Here is a 16,347-nt window from a genome sequence, read left to right on the forward strand (position 1 = left end):
GAAATAGCAACAACACTCACTCTTACCCCTTGCCTCAAATTTCTGACATCACTGGTGTCTTCCACAGTGAAGAAACTCGCAAAATACCCATTCAGTTCATCTGTTTCCCCATATCCCTTCCCTGAGGTCCGACACGCACTCTTGCCTCTATTTTACTCTTTAAATATCTGAAAGTTCTTACCGGTCCTGCCGACTTCGCTTGTCCAGGGTGAGGACCCGTAGCTCCCCATCCACCTTTGGTCGTCCATAGATAGCCAATGGCTGGTTCTGCAAGATAGACACCATCACTCAGCTGCACAATGGAAGAATATGTGGTGGGGTGTCACAGTTTTAGGGCACAGAAAATAGACCACGCTGTCCAATATGCTTATGTCCTTTTCAACATTTCCTGCCCATGTATCTGTCTAAATGTATTTTAAATGTTACGACTGTCCCTGCGTCCAACCCTTGCTCTGGCAGCTTGTCCGTGTACCCATCACCATCACCCTGGGTGTGGAAGGGGACTCTTGGGTCTTTTATGAAATCTTTCCCCTCTCACCTTAAACCTCCTCCTCTAGGAAAAGATTCCCCTGTACTGGTAAAAATGTTATGACTATTTACAGTATCTATTCCCCTCATGAATTTATAAACCTCTATAATGTCCCCTCTTCAACCCCTACACTGCAAGGAGAAAAGTGGCAGCCTCTCCGCTCTTTCCTCGTTATTCAAGCTGACCATTTCAAGTCAAGTTTATTGTCATCTGGTTGTTCGAGTCCAACCCGATAAAATAGTGTTCTCCAGTCCTCGGTGAAAAACACGCAAACACACAACACACACAAACAGCCAAAAAATAGACATGTGGGAGAAGTATTTCACCTATACAAATACATAATTGTTTCAGATACATGAGAGTCTTGGATGAGCCGTTCCTTTGGTCGTTCACCATTCTCACTGCCTGTGGGAAGAAGCTGTTCCTCAGCCTGATGGAGCTGGCTCTGATCCTCTTGTATCTCTTCCCCGATAGGAGCAGCTGAAAGATACCGTATGTGGGGTGGAAGGGTCCTCAATGATTTTGTGGCGCCCCCCCCCCCCACTTCGATCAACGATCCCGGTAGATCATGTTGTAAAACACAGGATTCTGTGGACACCGGGTGAAGTGAAAAAACACACAAGTGCTGGAGAAACTCAGCAGGTCAAACAGGGCCTTTATGTAGCAAAGGTGAAGATACAGAATCAAAGTTTCAGGCTGGAGCCTATCATCAAGATGTGGGGGAACATGGGAGATGTCAAAACAAAAGGGGGGAGGGGGTGGTGAGGGTGGGAGATGATAGGTTAGGGGAGGGGATTAAGGAGTCTAAGATAGGTGGAGAGAGAAAGGAAGTAGGAAGTGGAATGACCAGTTAAAGTTGGGGGGGGGGGGGGTGGGAAAGACAAGCTGATTAGTGGAATGGAGTGAACTCAATGTTCGTGCCCTGGTGTTGGAGGGGGCCGAGATGATAAATGAGGTGTTGTTCCTCCAATCTGCAGGAGGTCAGGGTGGAGTAGTGGGAAAGGCCATGGACAGACACGTGAGCTTGAGAGGGTGACTCAGGATTGAAATGATTGACTATGGGGAGGTCGCTTTTGTTGTGGACGGAGAGGAGGTGCTGGGCGAAGTGGTCTCCTAATCTGCGATGGGTCTCTCCGATGTAGAGAAGGCCACAGAACTGGATGCAGTACCTGTGGAGGTACAGGTGAAGGGTGGCTTCATCTGTAAGGTCTGTTTGGGACCTCAGACCATGGTGAGGGAGGAGGTGTGGGTGCAGGTATTACACCTCCTATGACCAGGTGCCGGGGGTGTGATGGGTGGAGAGGGAAGAGTGCAGAAGGGAGTCACGCCAAGAGGGGAGGAGGAGGAGGAAAAATGTGAGTGGGGTCCTGTAGTAAGTGGATAATGTATTGGATGTGGAGGCTGGTGGGGTGGTAGGTGAGGACGAGGGGGATTCTGAGTTTATTGTTTCTTGAGGCAGGGATCTAGGGCAGATGAGCGAGGAATGAAGGAGATGAGGATAAGGGCCGAGTTAATAGTGGTGGAGGGGAAGCCATGTTTGTGGAAGAAGGCAGACATTTCAGAGGCTCTGGACTGGAAGACCTCATCTTGGGAGCAGATGAGGTGGAGATAGAGAAATTGAGAGAAGGGGATGGAGTCCTTCCAGACAGGGTGTGAGGACAAGTCGACCAGGTAGTTGTGGGAGTTAGAGGGTTTATAATAAATGTCAGTGGAGAGTCTGTATCCTGAGATGGGGACAGAGAGATCCAGAAATGGGAGAGTGTCATCGGAAATGGACCAAGTGAGTTTGAGGTCAAGGTGGAAGTTGGCCACGAAATTGATGAGCTCATCGCAGGTGCATGAGGCCACCCCTATGTAGTCATCAATGTACCGGAGGAAGAGTTTAGGGGGGGGGGGGAGTCTTGCCTGTGTAGGCTTGGAGCATGTTTTGCTCCACAACACCCAAAAACAGGCAGGCATAGCATGGGCATAGTTGATGCCCATGGCTACTGTTACAGAGTTCTGTGTTATGTATTGGCCTATGTATTGTGTGGTTTTATGTTAAAAAGTGATAGTTTGCTTTAGAGAGCCAAGGTCAAGGTTGTCTGCTGAGAGAGTGGGAGTCAGACTGAGCATGTGCAGAAAAAGATCTAGAAATTTCTGGATTTGGATGAAACCACCACTGGGGGTGCTGTGGAGTGGAAGGAGGCCCAGAGCATGAGTCATGGTCTGGAGGACAGTTTAGAATGTTGGGCATTTTAAAAGGGATGAACATTCCGAAGGCAGCCAGAAGTTATCCGGACCAGGCCAATGGTTCCTCTCTCTGCAAGCAACACAAGACAACTTCGAATTTTGTGCTCTTTCTCTCTCTCAAAGATCTTTTGGCTTCAGTTTACCAAACAAACTGAATTTTGTTTATGATCTTTGCTTCGGTTGAGATCTAAGTTTTGTGAGTCTTGTGTGTTTTGTGTTTGTTTTGTGTGGGCTGATTGGAAATAAAACTTAGACTTTGATTACATATGTTATATTTAGGCCGGGGAATTTATTAGTTTTACACTGTGATAGAGATTTGTATATTAACCAGCGGGCATTGTTATAAAAGGGGGGGGATTTTGAATTAAAGTTTGAAGGTGAATTTTTTGTTAATAAAGTAATTGCTCATCTTTACCCCTGTGTGATATGCCTTCTTTGTGGTTGCTGGTTTGATCTTGTAACAATACTCCTCTAATCTGGAGGTAGTGAGATGAGTTAAAGGAAAATTTGTTAAGGGTGAGGGCAAGTTCTGCCAGGCAAAAAAGGGTGGGGGTGGAAGGTGACTGCTCAGATCTGAGGTCCAGCAAAAAGCGAAATGCTTTAAGGCCTTCTGTGTGGGGAATGGAAGTGTAAAGGGATTGGACATCCATCGTGAAGATGAGGTGGTCGGGTTCATGGAATCTGAAGTCTTGGAGGAGGTGGAGGGTGTGTGAGGTGTCACGGATGTAGGTGGGGAGGGATTGAACTTGAGGAGAAAGGATGGAGTCAAGGAAGGATGAAATTAGTTTCGTGGGGCAAGAGCAAGCAGATCTGCCCGGATGCTTAGGTTAATGTATCCTGGGAAGAAGGTAAAAACAGGCGGTGCGAGGATGGGAGACAATGAGGTTGGTGGTCGTGCAGGGAGGTGCCCAGAGTTGATGAGGTGAGGGATGGTGTTGGAAACGGTGGCTTGATGGGTGATGGTGGGGTTGATAGGAGGAGGTGTTTGAGAACTGTCGAATGGCCTCAACCAGGTAGAGGTCAGACGACAACAACACCACCCTTTATCAAACCCTCAGACAAGGGTGGGTTAGGGTTATGGCGGAGAGAGTGGAGGGCGGATTGTTCTGAGGTGAGGTTGGAGTAGGAGAGGGGTGGTGAAGTTGAGACGGTTGATGTCCCAATGGCAGTTGGAGAAGGTCCAGAGTGGGCAGCTAGCCAGGAGGAGATGTCCAGGAGGAGGAAGAGGTCTTGAAGCAGGAGAAAGGGTCGGGGGGGGGGGGAATGTTGGAGAACTGCGGTCAAAAGTAGTGGGCCTGGAGGCAGATACGACCGAAGAACTTGTTGAGGTGTGGACAGATGGACAAAGGTGAGGCCTCTGCTGAGGATAGAGTGCTCCACCTCCAAGAGGGGATGGTAAAAACCAGGCAAGGGTCAGAGGGGAGTTGGTGTGGTGGAGGGTGTTGGGGGGAAGGTTGGAGAGGTCCAAGGATGGTGAAGGGAAGTGGGGGAGGTTGAAAGGGTTGGGAGAGAAGGGATGGGGATGTTGGGGGGAGGGGGAAGGGAGGTATGTGGGGGGAGTATGGGGAGAGAGAGAGGGAGAGAAGGGTAGGAGGGGTAGCCCGAGGGAGGGGGGGGGAGAAAGAGAATTGGTGGTTGAGGTTAGGGGAGGAGAGGGGGCAGAGAGGGGGAGATGGGGGTGGAGTAGTGGGAGGTTGGGGAGGAGGAGTGCCTTCCCCTCTTAACTAGTTATTCCACTTCCTACATTGAGTGAACCAAATTTGTACACAACATTCACTCCAAGTCTCTTCATTTGTAATAAAGTGTTTCTGCTCTGGAATTCAATGCCCAAAGTGTTGAAGGTAAGTATGCAAAACATCCTCTTCTCCACCGTGTGTCACCATTTTCAGGGAACAACGTAACTGTTCCTCCAAATTTCTTCATTCTATGACATTCCCCAGGACCCGACCATTTCACTCTGTGATTCCTTTGCTGGTTTAACTGTTAAGTTCTATCTGCCATTCCTTGGTTTGCATTCTCAGCAGAGTTGGATCATGTGGTAGTCTTCTTCACTCTATTATATCACTGATCTGAAGATGGCCAGGGGTTACTCACTCACCATGTTGTCGATGCAGTTCTGGAACTGAGCAATCTCTCGAAGGGTCTCACTGTCACGCTTCACCTCATTCACATATTGAGCCAAGTCCTGAAGGCAAAGAGTAGAACATGCATTGGAGTGACAAAGGCAGCTGTGGGAAGCGGGAGAGAATGCAGAGATTTACCAGGATGTTGCCAGGACTCGGGGGCCTGAGTTACAGGGAGAGGTGGAGCCAGTTGGGGATTTACTCCCTGGAGCGCAAGGAGATGAGGGGTGATCTCACAGAGGTGCACAAAATCAGATCAGGTGAATGCAAAGTAGGGGAATCGGTAACCAGAGGACATAGGTTTAAGGTGGGGGAAGAGAGAGATTTAACAGGAAGGTAAGGGGTAATGTTTTTACACAAAGGGTGGTTGGTGGGTGTGTGGAACGGGATCCTGGAGGAGGTGGTTGAGATGGGGACTACTGCAACTGTATGGATACTATGACAAGATGGGGTTAGAAGGTATGATTAGTGTGGGTGGGAAATTTTGGTCGAATAAAGCATGAGAGCACATTACACATTCTTAAATTCCCATCTGTAGCTCATGTCTGTAAGGCATTACCACATGTAACCCACAGTCAGTGTCCATGCACATCGCCCATATGTGTCCACAATGTGTAGTGTTACTGCCTGTATCCCAGGCCGACAGAGTGCATTACTGCCTGTAGCCCATGCCTAGTGTGTGTTACTGCCAGTAGTCCATGCCTACAGTGAGTTACTGCCTGTAGCCCATACTACAGCATTTTACTGCCTGTAGCCCATGCCAACAGTGTTTTACTGCCTGTAGCCCATGCCGAGAGTGTGTTACTGCCTGTAACCCATGCCGACAGTGTATTACTGCCTGTAGCTCATGCCAACAGTGTGCTACTGCTGGTAGTCCATGCCTACAGTGTGTTACTGCCTGTAGCCCGTGCTGACAGTGTTACTGCCTGTAACCCATGCCGATAGCATGGTATTGCCTGTAGCCCATGCCTAGTGTTTACTGCCTGTAGCCCAGTGTTACTGCCTATAGCCCATGCTGAAAGAATGTGTTACTGCCTGTAGCACATCTAGTGTTTACTGCCTGTAGCCCATGCCAACAGAGCGTGTTACTGCCTGTAGCCCATGCCGACAGCATGTTACTGCCTGTAGGCCATGCTTACAGTGTGTTACTTCCTGTAGTGCATGCCAACAGCGTGTCTGTATCCCATGTTGGGTTTTACTGCCTGTAGCCCATGCCGACAATGTGTTACTGCCTGTAGCCCATGTCTAGTTTTTTATTGCCTGTAGCCCATGCCGACAGTGTGTTACTGCCTGTAGCTCATGCCTACAGTGTGTTACTGCCTGTTCAAGTCCATGTTGATTGTCCCTCATCCATGGGTCCACTCCAGTAAACCTTCACTCCATGGCCTAATGCCAGGGCCCAGAATTGCCCTCACTTCTGGGGATAGGTACATGTTCTGCTCTCGTGGAGACTCTGTGCTTGTTGTTGCTGTTGGGATCCAATCTCACCTTCATGGCATCCAGCGCCAGGCGGAGGTTGGCCTTCTCCTGCCATTCAGTGGTTTGTTTTGCCAGCTCCTGAAATGCCAGAGGTGTTGGTTAGAAACATCCCCAGCTGCAAGAGTCCAGATGAACTGCCAACCACTCTTCCCTGTGCACTGGCCAATCATCTGTGAGAATTACAGATAACTTCATGCGTATCCTGGTTAAACTGCATCTGCTTACAAACTAAATATGTCCAAATCACATTGGAGATTCTCCATCGTTCGGACAACTCATGTTCATTACCCCCTCCCCTCCACTACACACACGTACAAACACACTCACACCCACATACCACCCCCTGCCCTCCACTACACACACGTACAAACACACTCACACCCGCACACCACCCCCTGCCCTCCACTACGCACACGTACAAACACACTCACACCCGCACACCACCCACTGCCCTCCACTACGCACACGTACAAACACACTCACACCCACATACCACCCCCTGCCCTCCACTACACACACGTACAAACACACTCACACCCGCACACCACCCACTGCCATCTGTCAAATTAGAATTGTAGTAAAAACACACCAAAATGCTGGAGGAACTCAGCCTGTCTTTTGAGCGCTCATAAAAAGCAAAGATATGTGGCTGATATTTCAGGCCTGAACCCTTCTTCAAGGAATAAGCTGAATGAACGAGAAGCAGGAAAGGTCATAAAGTCTCAGAATACAGACTATCTATAGGTTACATCATTATTAGGCACTGTTAATGGTGCAGTCCAAGCTGTAATATATAGCAATATAACAATTACAGCACAGAAACAGGCCCGTTCGGCCCTTCTAGTTCATGCTGAACATATTCTCCTATTGCCCTGCACCCAGCCCATAACCCTCTACACCTCTCTCGTCCATGTACCTATCCAAATTTTCCTTAAATATTAAATGCAAGCCCCTATCGACCACTTTGACCAGACGCTCATTCACACTTCCACCACCCTCTGAGGGAAGAAATTCCCCCCCTTCAATCTCAATCCATGTCCTCTTATTTGAATCTCCCCAACTTTCAATGGACAAAGCCTGTCCACATTGACTCTGTCTGTCCCCCTCATAATTTTAAATACCTCTATCAAATCAACCCTCAATCTTCTACCCTCCAGGGTATAAAGTCCCAGCCTGTCCAACCTTTCCCTGAAACTCAAGCCCTGAAACCCAGGCAACATTCTCATAAACCTCCTCTGCACTCTCTCTATTCTGTTCATATCCTTCTTGTAATTCGGTGACCAAAACTGCACACAATATTCCAAATTTGGCCTCACCAATGCCTTATACAACTTCAACATAACATCAATTCAATTCAACATACCAAAAGCTTTCTTCACCACCCTATCTACGTGGGACTCCACTTTCAGGGAATTAAGTACCTAAAAGGGATTCTTAAATCCCTTTGTTCTACTGCACTCCTCAATTGTCTCGCATTTAACATGTATGTCCCATTTTGATTAGTCCAACCAAAATGTAGCACCTCACCCTTATCAGTGTTAAACTCCATCTGCCATCTTTCAGCCCACTCTTCGAACTGGCCTATATCCCACTGCAAGCTTTGAAACCTTTTTCAATGTCCACAACACCTCCAATCTTAGTATCATCACATGATCACAAGACAAAGGAACAGAAGGAGGCCACTAGGCCCATCAAGTCCATTCCGTAAATCTACACTTAGTTACTCTACACTCGTTCAAATTTTCGGCCTTTTCCCCATATCTCTTGATGCCCTCACTAATGAGATACTTGTCTATTTCTTGTTTAAATACTCCCAGTGATCTGGCTTCCACTGCTGTATGTTACAGTGAGTTCCACAGATCCACGACCCTCTGGCTAAAGAAGTTCTTCCTAATCACTGTTTTATATGAATAACCTCTAATTTTCAGACTATGACCCCTTGTCCTCGATTCACCCCCCAAGGGAAACATCGGGAATGTGGAGGAGTCAAAAGGGAGAGGGGAAATTTTAAATGACTTTTTTCTTCAGTATTCACTAAGGAAAGGAATATTGAACCAGGTGAAGTGGGGAAATCTGGTAGTGGGGTCATGGAAAATATACAGATTAATGAGGAGGCAGTACTGGCTATTTTAAAGAAAATCAAGGTGGATAAATCACCTGGTCCTGAACAATAATCTTGGCCTTTATTATCAGAAACTCATGGTACATTAATGAAAGACAATAGTTATATCCAATGCACAATGTTAGTGCAGCCAATGTTAGTATAGCAAGGCTCGCCAGAGGGGAGACAGGCAGCTTGGCAGACATTCACCACAGTCTCCCCCCGGCAAAAGAAAGGTTAAAATCAAAAGGACAGCTGCGAGAAAAGATTGAAGCAAGCGATACATGGATACCATGTTTGGCCTTGAGATACTTTAACAGCCAAAATACGCCAGTATCTAGCAGGCAATCCAAGTATAATGAGGTGTTTTATGAATATGTCAGCCTATCAGGTTGTTTACGAATTCTGGTGCTTCGTCTCAAAACAGATGGCTCCTTTGCAACCTTGGGAACTGGTACAGGTCCTGGGTCTGTAGTGTGGTAATGACTGGCTTCTGGACCTGCTCCAGAATCACCAGCGTGAGGCAGTGGAGCCTTAGCACAGGCATCTGAAAGCTTACTAGGGGTCACAGGCTGTGGGGGGTGAGTCCAACCTCTCAGGCTCACTCTGAGGAGGGGTGCAAGGAAGGGGCAAACCAGGCGGGGCCAGATCTCTTAGGGGTACAGTGTCAGTACTCCCGTCTGGGAATTTAACATGAGCATAGTGGGGGTTAGTATGCAGTAGCTGAACTGGTTGGACTAGGGGGTCTGTTTTACGCGCCCGAGCGTGGCTCTTCAGCAGCACGGTTCCAGGCTCAGATAAACAGGCTGGCCAGTCCATCATAGTTCCTGATTTCCTAGGAAAGGCAAACATACGTTCATGAGGTGTTTGATTTTTTGCAGTACCCAATAAAGACCTACCCGTTGGCAGCACCTCCTGCCAACGGGTAACAGGGTAGCCATGTGCTTTTATAGCAAGATTAAGTCTTCCAGACTGTAGCATTAGCCCTGTCAACCTGCCCATTGTCCTGCGGCCTGTAGCTCGTGGTACGGCTGGTGGCAATCCCCTTTCATAGCAGGGCTCGCCGCAGTTCAGTGCTCATGAATGCTGAGCCTCTATCGGTATGAATGTAATTGGGGAAACCAAAAATGCTGAAAATTCTGTCAAGGGACTTCATAACAGACGCTGACGAGACGTCAGGGCAGGATATTACAAAGGGAAACCTGGAATATTCAATTACAGTAAGGAAATATACATTTTTGCTGTTGGAAGTTACTGGCCCTTTAAAATCTAAGCTAATCCTCTCAAAAGGTTGGGTTGCCTTGATGAGAGTGGCCTCTGGAGCTTTGAAGTATTGCGGTTTGCATTCTGCACAAACAGGACAGCTTTTAGTCAGTTTCCTGACTCCTTCCAGAGAGTAAGGAAGGTTGTTAGCCCTTATGTAGTGGAAGAATCTCATGACTCCTGGGTGGCACAGTCTGCTATGGATCTCTTTTAGCCCCTCCAGCTGAGCACCAGCAGCAGATCGTGACCATGCGTGAGAGGGATCATTTAACCTGCCCGGTCTGGACTGGATCTCATAATTATAAGTTGAGAGTACTATTCGCCAGCGTGCCATTTTATCGTTCTTGATTTTACTTTCGTGTTTAGTACTCAACGTAGGCTTCAGATTTCTGATCAGTGACAAGAGTAAATTTTCTGCCGGCTAGTTAGTGTCTCCAGTAGCGAACAGCTTCAATAATAGCCTGGGCTTCCTTTTTAATGGCAGGATGTTTTAGTTCAGGTCCGCGTGACGTTCGGGAGAAGAATGCCACAGGTCTGCCCTTTTGATTAAGGGTTCCTGCCAAGGCACAATCCTTGGCATCAGTTTCCACTTGGAATGGGACATCCTCGTCAATGGACGAGAGTGCAGCTTTGGCAATATCAGCTTTAATTCTCTTGAAAGCCTTCAAGGCCATTGGAGAGGAAAAGATTTAGTGTCAAACAGAGGGCGTGCCTTCATGGTGTAGTCCTGAACCCATTTGCAGTAGTAGGAAAAGAATCCCTTACACCTTTTAAGGCCTTTTGTTGAGTTTGGGGGTGGTAACTTCTTAAGGGGGGCCATTCTTTCTGGGTTGGGGTGGATTTCATCCTTGCGGACAATTTAGCCCAGAATGGGTAGCTCTGTCGCGTTGAACACACGTTTGCCCTCGTTAAATGTAAGGTTGAGTTCTTCAGCTGTTGTTAAAAATTTCTTTAAGTTGTTGTTGTGCTCGGCCTGTATTTTCCCACAGATAGTGACATTATCCAGATAGGGAAACTTACCCTGTAACTCATACGTCCTAACAATCATATCCATTTCCCTCTGAAACACGGACACACCATTAGTGACTTCAAAAGGTACCTTTTTAAACTGGTATAACCCCCCCACCCCCCTCATCAGCCTCAAAGGCTGTATAGGGTTGTTCCTTTTTTTTAATGGGGATTTGGTGATAAGCTGCTTTGAGGTTGATAGTGGAGTACACTTTGTATTGCGCTATCTGATTAATCATTTCATTGATGCGTGGCAGGGGGTAGGCATCCATGTTAGTGTAATGGTTGATTATCTGGCTGTAGTCAATAGCCAGTCGTCTCTTAGTGTGATTTTTCACAACTACCACTTGGGCTCCCCACGGACTCTTACTGGGTTCAATTACTCCCTCTTTAAGCAATCTCTGGGTCTCAGCTTTGATAAACTCAGGATCCTCTTTGCTGTAAGAACAGCTCTTAGTAGCAATCGGCTGACACTTGGGGGATAAATCACTGAAAAGGGAGGGAGTTTTGATCTTTAATGTGGGCAGACTGCAGTAACTTGCACAGGGGATGGTAAGTGTGGGTAGTGGCCCACCGAAATTTAACACTACACTGTTCATCTGAGATTGAATATCTAACCCCAGTACCACCGGGGCGCAGAGCTCTGGTATAATAAAGAGCCACACATCAGCCAGGCAATGTCCCTGCAAATTTAAAGTAACTTGACACATTTACTTGGTGCTTTTCTTCTTCTTCTTCTTCTTCTTATCAGTGGGAGTACTTTTCACCTTACATGCTTTCACGAAGTGGCCAAGTTTCCCACTATAGCTGCAGGTAGCAAATTGAACCAGGCACTTCTGTCTGGGGTGCCAGCTCTTATCACAGAAGTAACATTGTTCAGGAGTTCGCTTTTTTCTTTCCTTCGGGGTTCCAGCACTCCTGGATGTTTCCTTTTGGTTTCTAGCATTTCACTGGACCACATGGCACTTCTCAGTGTTTTGGCTAGAGTGACTGCCCGATTGTAGATTAAGGGCTCCGTCTCCAGCAGCCTCTGTCAGATGTAACTGGAGTCAATCCTGTTGACTAAAGCCTCCAGCTTCAAGGCATTGAGGTGTTGTTGCACATTGACTGCCCTGACATCACATTCATTTGCCAGTGAGTCAAGAGCCAGTGAATAGGCAGCATCACTTTCCCCGGGTTTCTGGCATCTAGTCAGCAACTGGTGTCGAGCAAATACCACATTCTGTGGCGCTGCATAGTAAGTAGTCAGACGTTCCCGGGCTATAGCAGTAGCAGTAGGGATAATGTACTGCCAATGTTAGTACAGCAAGGCTCACCAGAGGGGAGACGGGCAGCTTGGCAGACATTCACTACACTAACACAAACCTCTGTCGCCTGACCTATCTCATTCTATAATACGAGATCCAATACAGCCCCCTCTCTCGTCGGTTCTTCTATGTATTGATTTAGAAAACGTTCCTGAACACATTTGACAAACTCCAACCCATTACAGGATGGGTGTCCCAGTCAATGTGTGGAAAATTAAAATCTCCTATAATCACCACCTTATGTTTATGACACATTCATGCTATCTCCTTACAAATTTGCTCCTCTAATTCCTTCTGCCCATTAGGGGTCTATAATACACCCCCATTAGTGTTTTCATGCCTTTCCCATTTATCACTTCTACCCAATTCACCTCCCTGGATGAGGCCTCCGATTTATTCTGCCTTAGCCCTACGGTAATGTTTTCTCCTACAAGCAACACGACTCCTCCCCCTGCTCTATCACACGTAAATCAACGGAATCCTGGAATATTTCACTACTAATCATGCCCCTCCTGCAACCGTTTCACTGATAGCTACAATATCATATTTCCATGTGTCAATCCATGCTCTAAGCTCATCCTCCTTGCATTGAAATATGTACACGAGAGAATGTCCCCACATTCACTCCTTTGATCACCATCTACTTTTACTACCCACCCCCCCATTAATTTTAACAATCTGGTTCCTCTATCCCCTAATCTCTGCCCTCACATTCTGATTCCCACCCGCCCTGCTAAACTAGTTTAAACCCTCCCCAACAGCTCGAGCAAACCTGCCTGCCAGGATATTGGTCCCCTTCCCATTCCTTTCTGTCCAGGTCAGACCTCCCCCAGAAGAGATCCTAATGATGCAGAAATCTGAACCTCTGCTCCCTGCACCAACTCTTCAGCAAAGGGGAGGAGTCACGTGATAGAGTAGTGGCCGGTCAGGGAATTCCAGCCTTATCCGGAAAAGTTGAAAAAAAACCGCATAAAACACAAAGGTACAAGAGTAAAAATTAAAAAAAGTAAAAATAAAGGTGAGAAGAAAATGGCAGCGAAGAGAGAAAAGTCGAAAACAACGGGAAGAAGAAAAGATGAAAGAACATCGGAAGAAGAAGGTGAAGGCCTTACCTGTCCGAGGAGGCCTGCCGCGGAGAGAGAAGCCCGCTCCCTCAGGTCAGTGGAAGTCCCGGGCTCGGGACTACAAAAATGGCTCGCAGAGCCGAGTAAAAGTGCGCGATGCGCATGAAAAAAAACACACTGACGGGAGGGGGGAACAGCTGTGGAGTCGATCTCCACACCTGAGAGAGACACCTGCAGCACAGCAGCAGGTGCAGAACACGGACAATAACGAGAACAAGAAAGAAGAGGGTGAAAAGAAAACAAGGAAACAACAGATGGTCAATCCAGAGGAAGAAGAAGAAGAACAGAAGGAAATGGAAGAAGAAGAGAAAAGCAGGACAATGGATGTAGCTTTTTTTAAAGAATATATGGAATCAGTGAAAGAATGGCAATTACAAGAATTTAATGAGATAAAAAGAAGAATTAAGAATGCAGAACAAAAAATGAATAAAATAGAAATGGTCATATCAGAGATAGGAAAAAGAGTGGAAAATATGGAAGAACGAGAAACAATTGTAGAAATGGAAGTAGAGGAATTAAAAGAGAAATTAGAAGAATCTAATAAAAAAGTTAAAGAGGCACAGGAGCTGTTAGCTCAGAAGATAGATATAATAGAAAACTATAATAGAAGAAATAATATAAAGATAGTGGGCCTTAAGGAAGATGAAGAAGGCAAGAATATGAGAGAATTTATAAAAGAATGGATCCCCAGGGTCCTAGGAAGACCAGAATTACAGGAGGAAATGGAAATAGAAAGGGCACACAGAACATTAGCCGCTAAACCACAACCACAACAAAAACCAAGATCCATTCTAGTAAAATCCTTAAGATATACAACAAGAGAAAATATAATGGAGAAAGCAATGAGGAAAATAAGAGAAGACAAAAAGCCACTGGAATACAAAGGTCAAAAAAAATTTTTCTATCCAGACATAAGTTTTGAATTCCTGAAGAAGAGGAAGGAGTTCAATACAGCAAAAACGATCCTATGGAAAAAAAGGATATAAATTTATGTTAAAGTACCCAGCGGTACTTAAAATAGTTATTCCAGGGCAACAAAACAGACTATTCTCGGATCCAGAGGAAGCAAGAAAATTTGCAGAACAACTACAAAACAAGCAGAGAGATGAAGACATGTAATGAGAGTAAAAATGACCACAAACTACATGATTGTGTGTATATGGGTATATATATATATATATATCTATATATATATATAGATATATATATAGATGTATATGTATATATGTGTATACATGAGTGTATCCCTATTTAGAGGAAGATATATAGAGTATAGATAAGAATTAATAAGGGAATGAAAGGGAATAGAGGGAATAAGGAGGGAATTAAAAGAGTGACCTTTGTTATATTTGAAAATTGAAATCTTTTCTGGGGGGGGCTGGGTGGGGAGGAGTTACGTTCACTGCAAAATCAGTTGACGCCTGCGAGTGAATTCGCAAATCCAAATGGAGAGGGGAGATGTGGTTGTCCGACAAGGGATAAAGGGCAACTCAGGAGGGGGAGGGGAGAATGGGGTTAAAGAAGTTTTAAGTAGGAAAATAAGGAAAATGTTTGATGTTTTAGAAATGTTGTCTTATAAAGTGTTCAAAACAAGAAAGCAGAAATGGATAAGGAAAGGTAATGATGGAGAAACGGAAAGGGAAGATAAACAAAGTATGAAATGGCTATGTTGATCTATATGACTTTAAATATTAACAGAATACATAACCAAATCAAAAGGAAGAAACTGCTAAATTTACTGAAAAAAGAAAAAATTGATATAGCATTTGTGCAAGAAACACATTTAACTGAATTGGAGCACAAGAAATTAAAGAGAGATTGGGTAGGACATGTAACAGCAGCGTCGTATAATTCAAAAGCAAGAGGAGTAGCTATATTAATCAGTAAAAATATACCAATTAAAATAGAAGAGGAAATAATAGATCCAGCAAGGAGATATGTAATGATAAAATGTAAGATATATTAGAGTTTTGGAATCTCCTCAATGTATATTCACCTAACGAAGAAGATCAAAATTTTATGCAAGATATTTTTTTGAAGATAGCTGATACGCAAGGGAACATATTAATAAGAGGGGATTTCAACCTGAATTTGATTCAAATATGGACAAAACTGGGAAAAAAATTAACAGAAAGAACAAAGTAACCAAATTTATAATTAAATCGATGCAAGAAATGAAACTTTTGGATATATGGAGGAAACAACACCCAAATGAAAAGGAATATTCATATTACTCGGGTAGACATAAAACATACTCAAGAATAGACCTATTTCTGTTATCAGCTCGTATGCAAGATAGAGTAAGAAAAACAGAATATAAAGCTAGAATATTATTGGACCATTCACCCTTAATATTGACAATAGAGTTAGAGGACATCCCTCCAAGAATGTATAGATGGAGATTAAACTCCATGCTACTTAAAAGGCAGGATTTTAGAGAATTCATTGAAAGACAAATTAAAATGTACTTTGAAATAAATACGGAATTAGTGAAAGATAAGTTTATACTATGGGATGCAATGAAAGCGTTCATCAGAGGGCAAATAATAAGTTATGTAACCAAGATGAAGAAGGACTACAATCAGGAAACAGAGCAGTTGGAAAGGGAAATAGTAAATATAGGACAAGAATTAGCAATGAAGGAAGACACAACTAAAAGAAGAGAATTGGCAGATAAAAAAATAAAATATGAAACACTACAAACATATAAGGTGGAGAAGAACATAATGAAGACAAAACAGAAATATTATGAACTAGGGGAAAAAACGTTCAAAATTCTAGCATGGCAGCTTAAGACAGAACAAGCTAAGAAAATGGTATTGGCATCAAGGAAAAAAGACAAACAAATCACATATAATCCAACGGAGATCAAGGAAAACTTTAGAGAATTCTATGAACAATTATACCAAGCTAAAAATGAAGGGAAAGAAGGCAAAATAGATGAATTTTTAACTAAAATTGAACTACCAAAATTACAAATAGAGGAACAAAATAAATTAACAGAACCATTTGAAATAGTAGAAATACAAGAGATAATAAAAAAAACTACCGAATAATAAAACACCAGGAGAGAATGGATTCCCAATAGAATTCTATAAAACATTTAAAGATTTATTAATTCCTCCCCTCCTGGAAGTAATCAACCAGATTGACAAAACACAAAGCTTACCAGATTCATGTA

At 44.7% G+C, this 16,347-nt stretch overlaps 1 protein-coding gene across 2 annotated transcripts in view; it reads right to left on the reverse strand.

Annotated features, from left to right (window-relative positions):
* Positions 1 to 16,347, reverse strand: part of LOC138750515 (guanine nucleotide exchange factor VAV3-like) — a 280,714-nt gene that overhangs the window by 129,412 nt on the left and 134,955 nt on the right. For both annotated transcript variants that reach the window (XM_069912593.1, XM_069912594.1), the window contains exons 11-13: positions 6,373 to 6,441; positions 4,860 to 4,946; positions 182 to 267 (exon numbers count right to left, since the gene is read on the reverse strand). In XM_069912593.1, coding sequence (XP_069768694.1) covers positions 182 to 267; positions 4,860 to 4,946; positions 6,373 to 6,441 — 242 coding nt within the window. The remainder of the gene's footprint in view (positions 1 to 181; positions 268 to 4,859; positions 4,947 to 6,372; positions 6,442 to 16,347) is intronic.

Source organism: Narcine bancroftii, unplaced genomic scaffold, assembly GCF_036971445.1.
Source record: "Narcine bancroftii isolate sNarBan1 unplaced genomic scaffold, sNarBan1.hap1 Scaffold_160, whole genome shotgun sequence".
NCBI lineage: Eukaryota > Metazoa > Chordata > Chondrichthyes > Torpediniformes > Narcinidae > Narcine > Narcine bancroftii.